General features: G+C 43.5%; 3 protein-coding genes across 4 annotated transcripts in view; 1 reads left to right on the top strand and 2 right to left on the bottom strand.

Moving 5' to 3' along the window:
- Window positions 1-558: 558 nt before the first annotated feature.
- LOC121357199 (histone H1.10) overlaps window positions 559-20,839 on the bottom strand; it is a 26,561-nt gene continuing 6,280 nt past the window's right edge. The window contains exon 2 of one of the 2 annotated variants that reach the window (XM_041474309.1): window positions 559-936. In XM_041474309.1, the coding sequence (XP_041330243.1) occupies window positions 793-936 (144 nt within the window). In that variant the 3' untranslated portion in view covers window positions 559-792. Of the gene's footprint in view, window positions 3,028-20,839 lie in introns of those variants that run through there. The other variant, XM_041474310.1, reaches the window with a different exon arrangement.
- LOC121357208 (histone H4) lies at window positions 12,861-13,527 on the top strand. The gene has a single exon (XM_041474319.1). The coding sequence runs from the start codon at window positions 12,866-12,868 to the stop codon at window positions 13,175-13,177; it is 312 nt and encodes a 103-aa protein (XP_041330253.1). The 5' UTR covers window positions 12,861-12,865; the 3' UTR covers window positions 13,178-13,527.
- The window catches only part of LOC121357211 (histone H3-like), a 17,758-nt gene continuing 15,311 nt past the window's right edge, over window positions 18,393-20,839 (bottom strand). The window contains exon 2 of the mRNA XM_041474324.1: window positions 18,393-19,041. Within this exon, the coding sequence (XP_041330258.1) occupies window positions 18,717-19,041 (325 nt within the window). The 3' untranslated portion in view covers window positions 18,393-18,716. The remainder of the gene's footprint in view (window positions 19,042-20,839) is intronic.

The following is a 20,839-nucleotide window of genomic DNA, read 5'->3' as shown; positions in this document are numbered from 1 at the left end:
CCAATCCCCGGCGGCTCCGGGCAGCCCCCGGCGCCGCGCTGAGCTGCGCGCCGCTCCGCCCTTCGCCGCTCCGCCTCTGCTGCTCCTCCTCTGCCGCTCCCCCTGCGCTGCCCCTCCTCTGCCGCTCCGCCCCGGCCGCTCCGCCCCCGCGCTGCCGCCCGCCCGAGCTCCCGCCGCCAGCCCGGCAGGGCGCGGGAGAGCCGCGCTGGGGACTCCTACCCGCCTCCCGCCCCGGCAAGCGCCTCCTCGAAAAAGTAGGTCGGTGAAATCACGCAGAAATGGAGACCTGCCCCACGCCAGCGCTGGCGAGAGGGAAGGTCACTGCCAGGGAAGCGGAGGAGCCGTGCTGACAGTTCCCTGCTACGGTCACCAAGAGGTGTGGCGGTCGCATCCGTGCTGTTAGGAATCGCGCTGATTTAGAGCAACGAGAGGAACCTCCACGCCCCAGAAAGGTACCCGCCCTTAAGCAGTCCCTTTAACATATACACCCGCTTGCGGTGCTCCAAAAAAGAAAAGAAAAAAAAGGAAAAAAAAAAAAAAAAAGTAGCCTTTAGAAAGTGTTTTCGCCGGGAATGTAAACTTTTATTTTCCCAAGTCTTAGTGTAAAAACCAGGGCCGGAAGTTTAGCGTCCCATCCACTCCACAGACTTACGTCCCACACGGATAGTGGCGAATAGTTGGCTCTGCTGCAGGCACGGAGCTCAGTGACGGAGTGTATCAGCCCTTTTGGGGACAATAGTGGGTGGCTCTTAAAAGAGCCGTTGGGTTTAAAAGTATTTCCACTTCAACACTTCATTTCTTCGGCGCTGCCTTCTTTGCCTTGACTGCTTTCGGCTTGGCCGCCTTGGGCTTGGCTGCTTTGGGCTTCACCGCTTTCGCCTTAGCCGGGCTCTTCGCTGCTGCCGCCGCTTTTTTGGGCTTGGCAGCCTTTGTCGCCTTCTTGGGGCTCTTCTTCACCGCCGCCGCTTTCTTGGGCTTCTTGGCGGCGCTGGCGGGTTTCTTCGCCGCCGGCTTCTTGGGCTTGGCTGCAGCTGTTCTCTTCTTGGGGGCTTTTTCCTTCACTTCCCCGGGTTTCTTGCTGAGGCGGAAAGAGCCGGAGGCGCCGGTGCCCTTGGTCTGCACCAGGGTGCCCTTGCTGACGAGGCTCTTGAGCCCCAGCTTGATGCGGCTGTTGTTCTTCTCCACATCGTAGCCGCCGGCGGCCAGCGCCTTCTTGAGCGCGGCGAGCGAGAGCCCCTTGCGCTCCTTGGAGGCGGACACGGCCTTGGTGATCAGCTCGGTGACGCTGGGCCCCGCGGGCTTGCGGGCTTTGGAGCCGCTCGCCGCCTTCTTCGGCTTCTTGGCGGCGGCCTTGGCGGCGGGGGCCGCGACAGCGGGAGCGGCGGCGGGAGCGGTCTCCGACATCGCTGCAGAGACTTCTTCCTAATCAAAAGAAAGTAATTGGGCTACAGTAACCCCGATGCCTGAATTTATAGCGAAGCGGTGATCTGTGATTGGTGCTTTGCAGAGCCCGCCTAACTGTTAGCCAGGAAGAGCTTTTCCTCCTCCGAGTCTGTGTTTCTTCGGAGTTATAAATTCATATTTTTCGTAAAACGAGTGCCGCAAAATCACCCCAGTTTCTTCGGAGAGTGAACAGAAGACGGTGGACTTTCATTCGGGCAAGTTTCTTGCTGTTTGGTCCACAGATGGGAGAGAAAAGCTGTTTTAAACCCCGCGTTGTGAAGCCAGAAAGACCCCGGGAACGGCAAACTTTTGTTTTTCCTTCTAAATTAAAATAAAACACGTAGATAAAAAGTCTCCCCCGTAATGCAGGCTTACTCTTTGGGGGGTTTTCTTCAGATTAGGACAGAAACCGAGTGAGCAGCTTAAGTATTTTTGTCGTAAATTGGTTTCAAAGACAAGGAAGTAACACAATTTCATGGCTAAGCTTTGAATATGGATAAAGATTCGGCTCTCTTAACCATATCTTTAACTATTAAGGATACGGTATTTCAACATATTTTCTTGTTTGGGGAAAGGAAGAGACCTTCAGAGGAATATATATACTGTTGAAAAGTGTTTGGAACTTGCCAGGGCTATGCTTTTTGTTGTTGGGGTTTTTTTTTGTGTTGTTTTGTTTTGTTTTTTGTGTGGTGCTTTATAAGTGGATAGAAAGATTTTGATATTTTTACAAATAGTCTGTCTGTAAAATGAAGCTGTTAATGGCTAGTTAATGCCTAGAAATCCCAGACAAACGGGTAGTTTAATGCTTTCTCTGTTACAACAGTGCATGCTATTCTTTATGACTTACAAACATCAGAGGCAGACTTGGAGGGGAAAAAATGTCTAACAGGTATAGATACACTAATATGTATTATATGCCACTTAAACAATTATGGAGCCAGCTGAAGCATCAGTTATCACCCAATAAATTAAATGCTGTGGAAATCTGGCCTTCATGAATAGAATGCTTCCATTTCAGTGTAACTTACAAATATTTGGACACTGACTGTTATGGTTTTGTGTGGGTTTTTTTGTTTGTTTTGGGTTGGGTTTTTTCCATAGGTTTCATATTCCTCCAATACTTTTTTTTTTTTAACGGAAAAAAAACTCACTATTGAGGCTTCCATCCCAAGCCTAATAATACTGAAATAATTTTCAGACAATCCTCATAAATCAGAATCAGTTTTAATTATCATAATCCTGCTTAATTATTGAGTATCATAAAGTGACCATAGAAATTAATTAAAACTTTTAAGGACTTGTTTGGGCTAATTTTTTTTATTAAGTAAAAAGACAAAGGCCTCGATTGGTTTCTAATAAAAAGCAGCCAGATTTTATTTTCCCTTTGGTTTGAAAGAACAAGTTAAGATCAAACTTAATATTTTACCACATTGTACTTTGTAAAAAAATTTCATGCAAAATGTCAGTGAGCTATTACAACAAAAGAACATCTTTTCAAGCCGGGATAAATTTGAGATTCAAGATGACATGGGGTGTGTTACAAAGGGCCCTGACACGCATTTTGATACATTAAATGTTGAAGACACAAAGTTATACTTGATAGCAAGAAGTTTTAATTTAAATGAGACAGATTTAAAAGATAATGATACAGTAGATACATTAAAATTACAAATCAAAACAACAAACTGTGGCTCTTCCGTATTCTCTTTTATTTCTATTTTTACTTTGTTGTGTTTGCATACAGGTGAAGTAATAAATACTCTGAAGGAGAGGAAGAGAGATTGGAAAAAAATTAGGCCTGTCGGTACTCCACGGTAAAAAACAGACTGAAAGGGATATTGAAGTGGGCTGGGAGATCTGCCATGCCTCTTCTGAACGTGACATTGGTCCCACAAAGACAACTAGACCAAGTCCACAGGAGCCAGAGATTTTGGAAGCTCGGTGTGGCAAGTCGTGTGAACAGTGTGCGTACGTTTGAGAGGTAAAAAAGCATTTGGTTTGGTAGGATGAGGGCATTATGCATATTTTCCAGTCTAGATGAACAAAGATAAAGCAGAATCTGGCTGTAAAAGCGATACAAGAGGGAGCAGGGAAGCGTTGTCATCTATCCCGGTCTGTTTAACGTGATGTACATTCTTCTGAGAATAAAGGCTGCACGACGGGTAATGTGCTTTAATCCCTGCAGCTTTGACAGTTTGGTGTTAGAGCTCTGTGACTGCTTTATTACACTTCAAACCGGTCAAGGAATGGCAGCGCCAGGGAGTGGACAATAGCCGCTCCTGCAGGAATGCGGCTGCAGCCCCAGGCTGCGTCCTCCTTGCACCTCCCTCGCATTCACACGTTTGAGCTCCCAGCTTGCTTTTGGGAAACCTGTTCTCAGCCCATCAGGAGGGGAGAGGTTTCCTTCCCTTCCCCCAGGAACAGACCCGCGGTTAGAGATAAAGACAAGGTACAAAGTGGCGGGAGATGTTAGATCTTCCTCCCCGAGTAGCGCAGTCATTAGAACTCCACCTGCAGCAGATGGGAATTGCTGTCCCTGCTCTGTGCTAAGTTTTAAAGGCGCAGGAACGTTTCTGAGTGCTTACGGAGTTTATTTGTTTGGATCCTTCTGTTTTGTTTTTGTAAGGAAAGCATATGAAGGTTGTCATGTTATATTTCAATGGCATATTTCAAGGGTGGAATGTAGGACTTCTCTCACTTTTGGTTCTGGGTGCATCCCTGTAAATCCCTCGCGTTCCCTGCTCCCTGTTTGGAGTTGCGGTACTGAAGTCCTTTGCTTTTTCCTAGTAGCCTGAGACATTGGAAGTCTTGGCAGTTGGCCTCCGGCATTGTGTGTCAGCATCCTTTATTGTATCTTTTCTTTAACCATCACACTGGCTCTTATCTGCGGAGAATTATCCCTGGCCTACTTCTGAGAAGACAAAATGTTCCTGGTCTCACCATCCATTTCTGGGGAAGGCGATTTTTTTTCCCCTTTTTTTGGTGTGTGTGTGTGTTAATAAAGAGAGAGGATTTACAAATATGAGGTGGTGTAAGAAGGGGAGGCTTTTTAGGGGTTATTCCTGCATTCTGGGCCAAGCAACGATACTTTCTGCTTAATTGGGTAAAACAAACTTGTGAATTGCTTTGAGCAATTTTCAGATTTGCACTGCTGGAAATAGCTGTTGAATGCAACACTGAACCACAATGAAAATTCTCGCATTTTAGAGACTGATCATTACAAATGGCATTGACATTGCCTTGGGTGTTTCACTGATAAGAGAAAAAACACAAAGCAAAGCAAACTTCTCAGCACGTAATTTATCAAATCAGTGGTAGATTAGGGAACAGTTTTTTTAACTAGACAGAGAAATTTTCTTTGTTGAACAAAATTACTTGAAAAAAAAAGTTTTGAGAGTGAGCTGGTAGTAAAAATTGTTTGCAGTTTCCATGTGAAGAGGTGATATTTAAATGTGACTCATTTAATAATTAATGAGTCACAACAAACATTTTAATTAATTAAACAGCAAACATTTTTCAGTATTCTCCCTGGTTTCCTTTCCAACCACCCTGTACAATTGTTGTCTCTGTTTATCTCTTACCTAGGAACTCAAACAATTTTTTTTTCCCTCTTTAAATGTGCACCCAAAACACGGCCTCATTCCCTTGCACCATCACACTCATGCCCAGATTTCCTTGCTCAGCTGTGCAGGTGCTAGTGCAGGTTACAGAGGAACCTACAAAATGACAAAGTATTTTCCAATGCAGGGATCTTCAAAACAAAAATATTCCATATATAATGTAAGAATTCCTAAGACTGTTTAGTAGAGAAAAAACTTTTCTTCTTGTCAAGAGAGAAGTTTCTCAAGGAGGAAAAACATTAGACAAATAAAGGCAAATAAGACTGCAGGAGGAGAGCAATCTAGATAAGCTGATTAGACAAATTTAGCTGAAAGCCTACACTCACTTAATTACAATTACTATAGTTAGGACAGTGAAGATACAGAGAAATTTACAATTTTTAACTGAAGCATGCTGTCTTCTTAATAAATAGTAATTTTGCAGTTGCTCAAGTAATCGCTCTCAATATTAGTAATAAAAACACCATAACAAGGTCAAAAGACATTAGTCAGATTTCTGTCATGCTGAAATTATATTGACAATACTGATTCAGCAACTGCAAAGTTTATATGTAGGGAAGATTAAGATTCAAGGTGTCAAAGATTTTCAGTAGTAAAGAAGCCTACATCCTGTTAGTTATACTTCACCTAGGCTAACAAAAATTTATGGAGAGTTATTTCAGCATTAGGACAATCACATCTCTTAAAAATGTATCTCATTTTTTAATCTACCACCTAATGCAGTAGCTCCTGGCCATGCTCAAAGAAGGATCAACTGGAGCAGGGGGACACTAAAATCTCTATGGGGAGCATACTCCAAAAAATTATTTCTTACATTTAAATATAACTTCTCGTGTTTCAGTTTGTGCCCATAGCCTCTTTCCCTGGGCAGTACTAAGAAGGCTGGATCTTTGTCCTCTATTCCCCCCACAGGATATCTGAGCACATTAGTAAGACGCTCCTCAGGTGAGAGATGCTCCAGTCCCTTGATCACCTTTGTGGCCCTTCACTGTTCCCACTGCAGTTCTGTTCGTGTCTCTGTGGCACTGGGAAGGCCAGAACTGGATGCAGCACTCTGGTTTCTCTCACCAGTGCTGAGTGAAACAATCATTTCCCTCAGTACCATTTTGCACATTGTCCTCCTTTGGGTTAATTAGTGAAGCCCATGTATAGAGTAACCCTGAATGACACTCCCACGACCTTTTAAATTTTGGCAGTTCAATAGAGACAGCTTCAAAAACCACTTCAACCTCTCACACAGTCCTTAGTTTCAAGGCTTGTCAAGATGAGTTGGAGCAACCCCAATTTGGCTCGGTGCTCATGCTGTATGTGACTGAAGGATTTGTTAAGGTTAGTTAGAATCCCAGCAAAACTTAAATTCCTACAGTCTGGAGTGATCAAAAGGTGACTGACTGATCCAAGAAGTGACACTTCTGCCATAACTGCTAAATGTTTGCCAGCCAGCAAAAAAGGGCTGTGCATTTTAATGAATAATCCCCCCAAATCTTCTCTTCTCCCCCGTATAATGAGAGCCTAAAGCATCAAAATATTCCTCCTAGCTTCTGAAAGCCTTTGGATCAGAGATCCTCTTCTAACCAAAGTTCACTTCTCTCCATCCATCCATGGGAGGGACTGAGAATTATTGCTAGCAGTAGTAGCAGTAGTGTTGGTAAGCTTAGGAACCTCAGTAATGAGCAGGATTCTGTGTTACCTTGTTCCACAGACCAACTAACTTTGTATTGACTTCACCTGAGGAAAAAGAGGAAGGAGGTAAGTGCAGAAAGATGAAGAAACATAGGGATCTGCATGCAAAAATATGGAAACGAAACACCCTGTAACTTTTACAGAGTGCCTGGAAAGAACTGGAATGTGGTATTTGAAATTATGTGACATGCTGTCTGTCCTCCCAGGGGTGCACAACAGAGTAAATTTTAATTTTTTTTTGGTGATGGATATTGTAAATACTGATTCAGTCAGAAGTGCAAATAGAAACTACCCCATCCATATAGAATCACTCTGTTCTACCCCTTCAGGGAGACCCAGGATGTACATGCTGTTGGATGCCATTTCCTAAGATATCAAGGGTAATTCCAGCCCTTCATTCTGAATGGAGGGAAGTAGGATGCTGAAAGTTTTCATGGGACAATATGCTGCAGGCCCAGCTGTGCACCCAGACTGTGCAGCCTCTCTTACTCTTTAGGTATCTGAGGAGTATGGCCAAGACCTAAGCACAAAATCAGTAATTTTAGACTACAGATTAATGCATTTCTCAGGTTACAGACTCAGCACACACTGAGGGAGAGATAACTCATTGATGCTGAGTTGTAGTAATTACAAGGTCAAAGAGTTTCAGGGAAGATATGAATAAAAATTAGAATTTACACTACTTAAAGCAGATATAAAGGAAGAAATGAAAACCATGTTTAATAGGCTTTTCCCAAAATTTACTTTAGGAAGAGTCTCAGTACAGGGTGCAATGTTTCTCTAGAACCTGTTGATACACTACAGATTTTTCTCCCAGTTTTGTTCTGTTTCATTCTAGAAAAGTATTAGAAATGAAAGTAATAATCAGGAAACACCAGCACTTCCATGGTAGAAATTTATATTTAAACGTTTATGTTTGTCAACTGTGAAATTAAAGCACAGTCTCAAACAGCCTAGGACTGCAGGGATCAGTCCTAGGCCTGGTATAATTTTATTTATGATCTGAATTAAAGTCTACAGAGCTTGTATATAGATACTGTGAGTAGGAAAAAATAATTAAAATGTTTGAGGACATTATATGTATTGAAAAATGTTGGATAAGAGACACTGCCTTCAAAGACATGTTAGATTATTCACCTGGAATAAACTGTATCAGCTTTACAAACACTAGGAAATATTGCAAAAGTGCTACTGCCAGCAGGAGCTGACAAGCACCTCAGTAATCTGGATTTTCAGATTCTGTGTCGATAATGAATCAAACCAGTACGTTGGCAGAAAAGGATCACAGCGACTGCTTCCCTGAGACAGCTGGAGAGGATCTTTGCAGACAGGAATGGTATACTCCTATTTGGAGTTTTAGGCCTTGTTTTTAGTTCCAAATTTCAGGTAATGAGAAGGGAACAATAAGTCAATACGCAGAAGAGAGAAATAGCGATTGTCAGATGTCTAAAAACTCTTCCCTGATGAAAAGGCAAGTGTTATTGAAGTACCCTGACTGAAAGAGAAGGCTGAAAAACTAAAGTTTCTTCTTAAACATTTAAGATATTATGAAAAAGGAAGCCATTTTTCCTTAATATACATTGTTGAAAGTATAGGAACTGATGTTCTTTGCAGCAAGTTAGCAGTAAGGAAATAGCTTCTAACATGGAGTGGAAAATGTTACAGGAAATGACAGCACTCTCCAAGAAGCAGAGTGACTAAGTCTCAGAAATAAAATGGGTTCTGTTGACTTGATAGTGGATAGAGTGCAACAAAAATTGCTCATGTCTGGGTATAGGTAATTATCCCAGAACTGTTGATTAAAGAGTATCTCTGAGGGGACAAAGGAGGAATGTTGTATGCAATATACTTGACATTTCATGATATTTCTGGAACCATCTCCCAAGTGTTCTTGTTTGGATTCAGAGGAACAACAGGCAGGATCAGCAGGCTCTTAGATAGTTAAAAATTGTCTGTAGCACAGGGCCAAGGGGCTATAGTCAACAACTTAATTCTGCAGACAAGCAGTTACCAAAACAGTGCTCCAGGGCTGGTATTATTTAGTGTTTTCTGGAACAACCTGGGTGCAGGGACAGAGTGTGCACTTAGCTAGTGTGGCTAGCACAAAGTGAAGATGGCTAGACAGGGTCAAAAGTATTACTTTCAGACAAAAGAGATGTTAATAAACTTGAGGCATGGGCCAACAGAAATCTTGTGCAGTTTGCCAAAGAGAAGTGCCAAGTTGTGCACATGAAGGCACTTGCATGCTACTGCCTCAGCACAGCCCAGGGGATGGCTGGTCTGACCTGGCAGGACCTGGACATTGTGGGGAATTCCATGACTGCTGTATCCTTAAGGATGAGCTGCTTTGTCCAGAGCACGACCACGAATAAATCCCTGTAAGTGCCTGGGGTTTTCAACTGGAATTTTTCTGTTTTCCAACCAAGTATTGCTGTAGCAAAAACAGCACAGCAGCAGTGTCTGGAGTCACTAACCAAAGGCACATTGCCATTTTTCAGAGTTGGTTTCCTCCAGAAACGCATAGCCCAAGACAATATTCAATAAATTCCTACAAGGATGCTCACATTAGATTTGCACTTGGAAAACTATGCCCCAGAGAGAGCATTTGGACAAGGCAGCACTTCAGCTGCTTTTAAGTATTTGCAGCTCTGTAAGGGTTGGCAGAGTTCAGCTGCAAAACGTGCTGCCCAGCCCAGCTCTGCACGAGCCCAGGCAACAAGAGGAGCCCAGCTACTCAGCCTCAGCTGTGCAAAAAATGTGGTGCTTACAATTCTTCCTGGATTCATCTTTCTAGCTTAATCGAGGGACAGTGCATCATGAGACCTGTGCTGCTTCAGTCAAACGCCAGTTTAGGAAGAAGAGAAAGGATTGAGAGAAGCAAAGCTCCTGAGCATCCGTGCCAGCTGGGGCTGCTGAGTAGCTGGTTTGCTGTTCACTGTGTCTCTACCAGAATGCAGGAGTAGATTTGCATGGAGTGCTGCTGGGCTCAGAGCTCCAAGGCCACCCTGGAGCACTCGTTAGATAGAACATTCTGGTGCTTTCCTCAGAGAAGCCCAGGAGTGCTGAGGCCATGGCCAGAATTTGCTCAACGTTGTTGCCCTTGCCCCCCCTTGCAGGTTATTGACCCTGTCCCTTCTCTCCCATATCCTATAGAAGCTTCAGGTGAAGAACTGGGTATTTCATTAACTTCTCAACAGCCCAAACCTCAGCTAGGAGTTCCTCCAGCCTTTTTTCCTGGCCTCTTCAGCTATACCAGCCGTTCCAGCTGTTCAGTGAGCCTGCAAGGCTTCAGCTCGTGCGTGGCATGATGGGGGTGAGGCCCGTGCAAGCCTTCTTGCCAGCAGTGACTCACACAGCATGCCCACAAGACAATTTTTGGAAGATTTTGCCTGTCTGTGGATCGTCTGATCTGTAAGCCACTCTGTGTGAATGGCAAACTGCGTCTCAAGGGTCTCAAAGGTCAGTCCAACAGGCTGGGCCACGACAGAGGGCTTTTCTTGATTTATCAGTCCCTGTGTATTTTCTGAATTTGGCAGCAGGAACGATGTTGGAAACAGCCCAAACCAGGGCTAAAGCCCAAACTCTTATCTCTGACCAGCTGCAGTGCTTAAATAAAAAGATGACAATGGGTCTCTCCACCTCTGACTGTCTGAATTAGTAGGGAAAGGCAGGGAAAATACTAAATTAGTTATCAGTGTACCAGTCATTAAACAAAATTTGTGGCATTTGCTAGTTTTGCTTGGACAGCATAAAGCATTTCTGCACTTATGCTGCTGCCAGGAGACTCCTTCCAAATGGTAAATCCACACAGGCAAATATTGACTTTTGTGCCTCAGTCTCAAAATCAGAGCTTTCTGTGCTTAAAAAATTTCTTACCAAAGTGACGTGGGCTGCTCTATTTCAGTAAGCATGGCTTTCTAGCATGGCTGAACTGAAGGTGTGCTGTGTGGGCACAGGGATGCAGAGAACAAAGACCACTGGGGTAGATTCAGTAGCCTAAGGACTGCCAAAGAAGTGAGATCTTGTGCAGTTTACAGTTCTTTGTGGAGGCAGGTCCCGGCTGATCCCATCTCCATGCTCTAGGAGTTGAGTACTCTCCATCCAGGTTCTTTCAGATATTACATGAGGAGGGTTTGATGCTTAATTTTAAATTTTCTAATGAGCAGCTTTGAAGTTTGATTGTATTTTTAATTAGCAGAAGGATACTGTACTGAAATTGCAGCCAAGCATAACAAACCTTTTGCAAAGGACAGTTGAATCACAGTAGAAACAAAATTCTCATTACTGGTCTGTATGTGCTCAGTATCAATGCTGCCCCCCTGCCCAGTCCCTGGGAGGGAATAGGCTGGTTGAAATCACCTCGAGCCTGTTGCTATCTCCAAATTTTCTATTTATTCTCCAGTTTTTACCAGTTACATTGGGCAGATTCACATGTACACGGCCCGTCCTCCCCACCCCTCATTTTCATCTGGCTTGCTGAGGAAGAAGTTAGCCTTGTTGATCATCTGAGGAAATCTGATGATTCACTGGCGCAGCTCTCTTGTGTAAAACCATGGTAACCTCTCTGTCTCCCTGATGTTGAAATAAATGCAGTTTTCTTTTCAGTGCCTTATTCCTCCAGCTCGTGGTGGCTCTGCCTTTCTCCTCTGAGCTCTCCTCTCTTGTGGCAATGTGCTGCTCTGTCAAAAGTGCTCAGGTTTGCAGTGAAGGGAAGGATTTATTTGTTCCTCCAGATGAGATCTGTGTTTCCAGCATGGCAGATGACAAGGGCATGAAGGCAGTGCAAAGCCTGGCTCATTGGCAGAGGGCTTGGTGCTTTTCCATTCTTCCTTTGAGAGTGACACAGAACATTTCGAAGGGGGAAGGAAGCACCAGCTGGCAGTGGGTGGAAAATAAGGAATACAAAAAATTATACAATACTTACCCTAAATGCAAAACTATTAGTTTGAAAGTACAAACATATTTCCAGAATTTTATTCATATATATTCTTAAAATATAACGTCTGGCAATATTTTTTTTTTACTAATGTTGACCTAAATTCAAAGTAACATACAATGAATGATATTTTAAAATTTAACACTCTGAAGGAGTACATAGAAATTATGTTTGCCATCTCTACATAAAAGGACAAGAGAAGAACAAGATTATTTTGAGATCAGTTTTTCAGCTGTACCAGCTCAGGATGCTTTTACATGATGACATCTGGAATGTCCTAAGACCACTCCTGATTTTCACAGAAGGTAATTCAGAATGTCTTCTGTTTCCAGTATTGATATAGATACACACATGCACACACACAAAAGAAAAAAGGTAAAGATTGATGAAAGCCTAGTCTATAGTAAAAAGCTGCATGATTTTTTTACTAATCAAGGAGCAGAAATTTCAGTCTATAATTATAGTAAAGGTAATTTTCCAAAAAATTAAAACCCATAGAATTACCCCACTGCAGTAGCTCAAAATGAGCAAAATAGCGGAAGTCATAAACTAATATAACTTTAAAAATATAAAAGAGATTGTAGTTCAGGTTCTGGTTAATATGCGAATACAGACAGAACATTGCTGATGTAAAATTGGAATAGTTAAGAAATGGGAGGTGAAGATCAAAATAAAGAAACTAGTAAAATTATATATTACTTTGAAAAATTATTTAAAGCTGTTAAGCGATCACAGATCAAAATCCTGAAGCAACGTTTATAGCACTTTGAATAAAAATAAACCAGAAGTATTAATGAACAACAGCATGAAAATAATGAAAATTTGAAGTCATTCACACCAACCTCTGCCAGTGCAACAAGATATAATACGTGCACAAATGCAAATGGTTTATACAAATCTGGGTGGGGGGACAACCTTCCAGCTGTATGAACACGCACATCGTCGGAATTTTTTTCCTGGAGGAGGTTTGTTCTTTGCTTCACTTGCCAGATGTTACAGCCCCCGAAACTGCCAACAGCGAGCGGTGTTCCGCCATCGGTGACGCGACAGGGAAATGGCGGGAGCCCCGCCCCTCCCCTTTGCAGTCCTCAACCAGGTCGGACCAAACCCCATAAAAGCCGCGGCGCCGACACAGCCGCTTCACACCGACGGTGTCAGTGGCAGCAGCAGCGGGGTGCTCATCATGTCTGGTCGGGGTAAAGGCGGCAAGGGGCTCGGCAAGGGCGGCGCCAAGCGGCACCGCAAGGTGCTGCGCGACAACATCCAGGGCATCACCAAGCCGGCCATCCGCCGCCTGGCTCGGCGCGGCGGCGTCAAGCGCATCTCGGGGCTCATCTACGAGGAGACGCGCGGCGTGCTCAAGGTCTTCCTGGAGAACGTCATCCGCGACGCCGTCACCTACACGGAGCACGCCAAGAGGAAGACGGTCACGGCCATGGACGTGGTCTACGCCCTCAAGCGCCAGGGTCGCACCCTCTACGGCTTCGGCGGCTAAACTCACTTTTCTACCGTGTCATTGCTGCAAAGATCCCAAAGGCTCTTTTAAGAGCCGCACACTTAATCTGAAAAAGAGCTGTGTTGCTTTAAAAGTGATGTATTCACTTTAAAACTTAGAATTTGTAATTATTTCTTGATATATAATGAGACGTGCTTATTTGAAATGTCTGTCAAAAGAGTAATCTCTCCGGTAATAGGCAGAAGACTGTCTTAGTTATGTTTTATGTCTAGGATAATGTACTTGCTATTTAAGAAAACTAAAAAATTAACAATCTAAACGCGTAGCTGCCTGATCCGTGCTGGCGGCTGAAAGGTACATAAGTGTCTCCCTGCAGGCATCTCATGGGGGGGGGGGGCTCTTTTAAGAGCCACCACATGCGCTGTAAAAAGAGCTGTAACGCTGCCTGAAAATTCCCTTGAAATTCACGTGCATGTTTTCCAAAACAGCAAAGTGACAAGTGCTTTAATACTAGACAGTGGAGGTGTGAGAAGCAGAAGTTGCAGGAGGGTGATTGGAAAGCCTCAGGCAGGGGGGAGGGGTTTACATCCCTGTGGCGGATGGACGTGACACAGCTTTGAGCAGAAGAGGGGCTGGAGGGGCCTGGCAGGGACACTCCTGTGTCTGCAGTCGAGCCGTGCTCAGGAAATCTGTGCCTTAAACCCTGCCCGGCTGGTTCAAGGCACGGGCAGAAACTCCCTGTGTCACTGTGCTGTGTTGCTGTCCCTTGTCACCGTCACACCGAACAAACAGATCGCCTTAAGGGGGCTGCCACCTTGCTCCAACAATTCTTAACACCCGGAACAAGAGTAACCATCGCAATAAATCCGTTTTGATGGTCTCCGGTTTGATATATATTGTTATTCCTGCTGTTGAAGCAATGGGCCACCATGCTGATGGCACCGGGTGCCTGAGGCTTCTTGCAGCACAGGAAAGTAACTGAAAAGGCCAAGAAAATGATTGAAAAGTACTGTGGTTTAAGGAATAATTTACCAAAATTTTTCAGGTTTGTTACTATAATAATACAAAACTGGGGAGGGGGGAAGGTTGTGGGTTTTAGTTTGTTTGTTTTGGGGGTTTTTGTGTTTTGGGTTTTGTTTTTTTTTTTTAAGGTTTTTTTTTTTAATTATGGATTTAAAATTATGTACTCTTGCCCTAATGAGAGTAAATGTATTTGTCTTTTAACTTGCATTTCTTCAGTAGTGATCACCATATATGATGAATGCTGCAGCCTTCTTCATCATTCCTTCAGCGTTCTTCATGAGTTTCTGGAAGGACAGACACATACACCCGCAGTTTTCAGACTTCTAAGGACCCACCTTTGTTCAAATTCTTACAATGAGGCAAGGTCAGTCTAACAAGGGTCTGAGGATCAAAAGGAGGAGTTAAAAAATAAACCTCAGATTCGTTAGTGGCTGATGTTTCTCCAGTTATTTTTGGAATCATCTCCCTTTCTTCTGCAGGGAGCAGTTACCAGATCTGCAAAAATTCACACCTGCTATTTGGGATGCCACAGCCTTGAGGGCTGGAAGCACCTGCAGGCTGCTGTTAGAAGCCAGGGTGGCCCCTGCTGTCTTTAGAGGCTTCTGGGCACGATTTTCCTGCTTAGAAAAGCTGCACTACAGACCCGGTCTGCCAGAGACAGCGCCTGGGGGGCTGGGAAAAGAAAGCAGAAAGACTTGCTGAGTTTGCCAATCAGATAGGATAAAGATTTATTTGGGGGGGTTCTGCCTTTTATCCCTTTTTTATTTTCTCCCTTCTTTTTTCTTCCTCCCACAGAAAGCTCCCTGAATGAATTTATTGCTCATCATGGCCCAGTTTTTGGAACAAGGTTGGAATGGAAGGAGAGTTGTATAATGTAGCATGATTAAAATTTCTCCTTATTTTTATTAAGCAGCATGATGTTATAAGAAATGTTAACTAACACCCTGGGCAGAGAAAGAAATATTTCAGTAGGCCATAAAAGTTCCATGTTCTCTTAAAAGTCAGAGAAAATAATAAACAAAAGAATAATCTCAGCCTTTCTTTCTTCCTTCTTCTTCAGTTGTAACAGAGCATGTGAACACTGACTAGGAAAAATAAATAAATAAATAAATAAATAAACTCTGTGTTATTTCTAACAAGCAGCACCACGTCAATGCTGTAAGATCCTACCCAGTCCCTTTTAGCAATTTTACTGGAGATCACTGACACGGAGCCTGAGAACACGGAGAAGATGTCCCTGATCACTGCAGGGGTGTTGGGCTAGATGCCCTCTGAAGGTCCCTTCCGACCCAAGCTATGTGTGATGCTACAGGATTGGAGACTAAAAAATGTTTAAAGTAGAATGATCACATTAAAAAATGGGTGGTTTTTTTCTGCTATTATTAACACCATTATGATTGTGTCAGTTCTTCTCACAAGTACCAGACAGGGAGAAACCCCAAGGCTGCCCCAGTCCCTGTCTAAATTCCAATCAACTTACCAGTCATAATGAATAATTTCCTCATTCACTTTTGAGAGCTGTTTCCACAGACTGGTACCATGGAAGGCTCTTTATAGAGCTTGGCTGTGCACTATAAGGAACCACCAGTGACCCCTGCCTCTTTATTTACCATTGCAACACTTCTAAGACTTTAGTCCTTTTAACCTTTACTAACCTCACATTTGGGCCTAGTCACGAACTCTGAGTCAGTTATAAATTGCAAGTGTGTAGCAACAAGGAGTATCAGGATGGAGGCTACTGAAGTCTTAGAGAGTAGGCAGATATATTGTAAATTTTAATATTATAATAATGGAGCTCCTTTTAAATTATACTTAGGCACAGTCTCTGTACTTTTCCAGCAGGAGCACTGCCATGTATAAATTCTCACCCCACTCTGCACGTGGTGATGGACAAAGAAAAGAATAAAAGATAATAGAACAATTTCAACTAAAAGAGACTTAGAGTGACCATCTAGTACCAGCTGTGAAACAGTTTCTGTTGTTTAATACACCATATAATATTGGAACTGCAGGAAAACATGCCAGATGGTGCTGAGGCAGAGGGGAGTGAGAAAGAGATGGATAGATCTGAAATTTATGAATGGAAGAAGAGAATATGAAGGTGTGTTCAGGTATATAACATTTACATAGATATGTTTATATTCACTTTCATGCCTACATTACTATGCTATGAGTAGTTCTTGTATATACCATGTTTACCTTGTGAGTATTGTTTCAGAAAAATACCATATGAATCCCCTTAGAGGATTCCCCATATGCTATATTCTAATATTTGAATTTTGATTTCAAAACAGTTTGGCTGGTGACATTTACAGAAGGGTTTTGGAGAGGCTGGAGTCCATTGTCAAGGACAGGGGAAAAGATGTGGCAGCAAAGAAACAAAAATCAACACAAATCCCAGTGCTTTATTTGTGAATTTGTAGAAAAGTTGGCCTCTTTAAAATACTAGAACAGTGACAGTCTGTAAGACCTGGCACAACCAGAAATAGAACTAAAGGCCAACTGTAATTTCCTGACTACAAAGTTTTATTGAATCAACTGAATTCTGCTAAGTTTTGGCCTTTGATCTCCCCGTGTATGTTCCTCTACCGACTTTTCCTGTCATCAAATACAAACCACTAGCCTTTAACTCCCAAAGCTGTTTAAGCCTATTTCCTGCAGGTCTCCCGTTGGCTAAATCTGCCAAGCCTTGACAGCCGCTTTCTTTTCCTCAGCTGATGTGGTCCCAAACAGGAGCCACAAAACTTTCTGTGCCAGGGCTCTCTGTGTTTTGGGAGAAGAGAGGAGACTTGTCTGAAACAACCAACCACGGGATTCTCTTTGCCTTTCCAGGCATTCATTGGCCTTCTTCTCCAGCCTGTCCTCAGTCTTAGCACACATAAACCTACCCGCCCACTGACCCCCACCGCCCCCTCCCCCCCACAAAAAAAAAAAAAACAACTAATTCGACTAAACTATTGAATTTCTCAATTTTTAATCCTATCATCAAGCATATAATCTTAGCACTCTTGTTTTAGTTGTGTGATGGAGGTAGAGCTGAGATATCCAGTTAAAATATCAAAAGTATGCCACAGTAAAAGCAATGATAAGAGTGTAATAGTTAATAAAAAGCTGTTTGAAACTTGATGTTTTTCTTCCGATGCTGACTCAGGTTATACCTTCCACTATGCTTTAAAGTAAACCTGGACTATTCCAAATAGATTATTTTACAGACTGTATCAAGTTGGGGGTGGGGGGGCACAAACTCCGAGCGAAAGCAAGAGAAATGAATGCAACGCATCTTCCAACGCCGTCATTTATAGAGCAGCCACGTCTCTGATTGGCTGCAGGGAGCGCGCTCCTATTGGCTGTCGCGGGATCCCAGCCGGGGCTGAAGCTCCGCTCGTTTCCCTCCGGCTTCGGCTCTGCCCCACCGCAGCCGGACAGAGTGCGATCGGGGCAGGGGATAACATTCTGCACTTACGTGCACGTTGTATTTTCTTTCTGTGTGTCTTTGTTTTGGTTTGCTATTTTTAATGATGGGCTGGTTACAAAAGAAGGAAAATGTTCTTTCAGTGTGGTACAGAGCTCCTTACGTGAATAGACACGTAATTCCCAAAGACAAAAAGCACGGATGGGCTGGCACCTTGAAACAGGGGCACTCAAAAGATTCCAGTAACACAAGTTTGTAGCTATGATATGTAACAAGCTGTAGTGATCGAGATCATTTTTAAGCTACTGTTTTCACGCTTTTCATGTTTTATTTCACTAGGAAATTCTGAATGAGAAGCTTTACATATCATCAGGCAACATCGTGATGATACTTTGGCCATTGACCTTTTTTTGGGTGAAATTAATTGAAAAGGAATGTGGTATCGGTGTGCTATTTAATTTTCCCCTACTCATGAAGGTGTGACAAAACCAGATGCAACCACAAATATATATTGATATCACTGGTTGCAAGTGCCAAACAATTTTCAAAGGTTTCATGTAAAGTTAAAAGTTTCTTTTCCTTTTGATCGCTAAGTACAATAAAATTTTTGGGGGGATTCTTTTTTGTTTTTGGGGTGGTTTTTTTGTTTTTTTTTTGAGAAAAGTATCAAAACAAGGCATCTTTTGATACATTAAAATGTTTCTAGGTTCATAATTTGGTTTTATTGCCCAGTTCCCCTCCCATCCCTTCCCTTTCCCCCTCCTCTCTCCCTCTCCCTCCCCACCCCATGACGCCCCAAAGCATCACTAGAAAACAGAATTAGATTCACTCCTTTATTTTAGAAGCAAATATATCATAAACAAGGGAGGGGAATAGATATACCACAAAACATTCACCTCAGGGCAGCTTAACGACTTTTCTCTAGCAGAAATGTCCGTTCAAATTTCCTAATGCTTTTTTGTAAGAGAGTTTGATAAAGACTGCAAGCATTGCATTAACAGCTCTGGAAAGACTTGAAAATAGCATCATCCTTTTCTTCCAATCTCTGTAACATTGTAATACAGCTCCTTTAAAGGAAAAGGTGGGTGGCTCTTAAAAGAGCCTTTGGGGTCTTTGCAGCAATGACACGGTAGAAAAGTGAGTTTAGCCGCCGAAGCCGTAGAGGGTGCGACCCTGGCGCTTGAGGGCGTAGACCACGTCCATGGCCGTGACCGTCTTCCTCTTGGCGTGCTCCGTGTAGGTGACGGCGTCGCGGATGACGTTCTCCAGGAAGACCTTGAGCACGCCGCGCGTCTCCTCGTAGATGAGCCCCGAGATGCGCTTGACGCCGCCGCGCCGAGCCAGGCGGCGGATGGCCGGCTTGGTGATGCCCTGGATGTTGTCGCGCAGCACCTTGCGGTGCCGCTTGGCGCCGCCCTTGCCGAGCCCCTTGCCGCCTTTACCCCGACCAGACATGATGGGAAAACCGCTACCGCTGCTCTTCCTGCCGACACTGTCGGTGTGACGCGCCTATGTCAGCGCAGCGGCTTTTATGGGGTTTGGTCCGACCTGGTTGAAGACTGCAGAGAAGGGGCGGGGCTTGCGTCTGGCTCCCGCCACCTCCCCGCTTTCTCTGCGGCGCGGCCCGCGAGCAGAAAATTTCAGGATTTTTGTGCATTTCCCTTCCCCGAAGCACAACGGACTCGGTGTTTTTTTCGTTTTTCGGCGTGTTTCTTGTGTTTCAGATAGCCAGGAGAGTGTGTCTGTTTTTTTATAACGATTATTGTATTTTTTAAAGTTTTGATATGTCGTGATATCTTAGAAGAAAAAGCTCATTCATACAAAGTTTCCCCACTTATTGATTCATTTAAATTATGCTCCGATTTGTTATTTTCTAAGATTCATGTCTTGTGTATTTTGGTATGTATGGATTGTATATCCACCTGCTTGTATGGATTCTCCTGAAAGACTTCTCTGTTTATACAGTTACTTCACTCTTTCTTTTTTTTAAAAGGATAACCTTGCAGTAAATTCTGTCCAATCATGTTTCTGAGAAATTCTACCCATCCTCGCTTTTTTTTTTTTTTTCACATTTTCATTTCCTGCCATCTCTGAATGTTATCTCAAGGTGAATTTACCATTACAAGTATGCTAACCCAGACTTTACATGTTTCAGTTTAATTTTTCAAGGTATTATTTTGGAAGAATATTTTTACAGTATTCTCCAGTGTGGTGGTGCCATAAACAAGAGCATGTCTATTTTTACAGTGATTGAAAAAATAAATACTGAAAAAAGAAGGGTGGTTTTGATTTTCTTGGGTATTTTTTAATTCTGGGTTTGGTCTCTATAGTGGAGGAAAATGTTCTGAGATTTTGCTGTTGAAACCAAGCTGTATTTAGCAAAAAATTATTCAATAGATTGTTTTTGACCTGAAAATTATCAGGGAGGATAAAAACAGTTTCCTGTATTGGGTGTTTGCTGTCCTCTCCCAGATATTTTTGCATTGCTTGATAGTGGTCTTCCTTTCTTACTGGCTGGGCAGCTTTATGTAATGTGTGCCTTCATGAAGATACAACAAAAGATTGAGCAATAATCAATCTCTCTTCCCAAAGACCACAGACAGAGGTGTTGCACCTGTTAGCAGAGAAATCTCTGCTCACTGGCCCCTCTCTCACTGATAAATGAAAATAATGGCATCTGTCACATATTCATGCACCGTCTCTTCAGCACGGGCCCAAAGGATACCCAAACGGGGCAAGGCAATACCAAAACTCTGAAAGAGACATCCTAAAATTTCAAACCTCTGACAAAGGCTCTGTTCCACAAGGGACTGACAGTATTCTCCTCTGGGCTCTGGCGATACTTCTGGAATGCAGTGGGGGTCCCACGGCTCAGGTGATGGTGCTATCTTCCCTAAGGCCTATTTGCTCCTTTCAGGGAGGGAATTTCAGGAACCATGGACTGCTGAGGGAGACCAGGCTATCAGGAGAAACTGGGCACTCTGCAGTCAGCTCTTCTGTCACTTCCAGGAGATTTTCGGAGTAAGGTGGGTATGTCCTGCACTGGTAACAGTACACTTGGTGTCACGCTTGCAGCAGGTTTGTCACTCTCTGAGTACACAGGCGAGTCCCCAGGGTGTTACCAACAGGGCAGTTTAGCACTATCTGCTGCAGAACTCCCTGAACTTACTCTGCTATGAAATCCAGACCTTCAGTCTGTTCAAGCAGACCTCAGGGACTCTGGCTCTATCACAGGTCCTCCCTAGGAAGTGTTGCCACTTGCAGAT

The sequence above is a fragment of the Pyrgilauda ruficollis genome, unplaced genomic scaffold (assembly GCF_017590135.1).
Source record: "Pyrgilauda ruficollis isolate IOZ18807 unplaced genomic scaffold, ASM1759013v1 scaffold32, whole genome shotgun sequence".
NCBI classification, from domain to species: domain Eukaryota; kingdom Metazoa; phylum Chordata; class Aves; order Passeriformes; family Passeridae; genus Pyrgilauda; species Pyrgilauda ruficollis.
This window is presented reverse-complemented; position numbering and strand designations above follow the sequence as displayed.

What these genes read in the sequence shown, in the direction of transcription:
- LOC121357208 (XM_041474319.1), top strand. Translation starts at nt 12,866, where the DNA reads ATGTCTGGTCGGGGTAAAGGCGGCAAGGGGCTCGGCAAGGGCGGCGCC.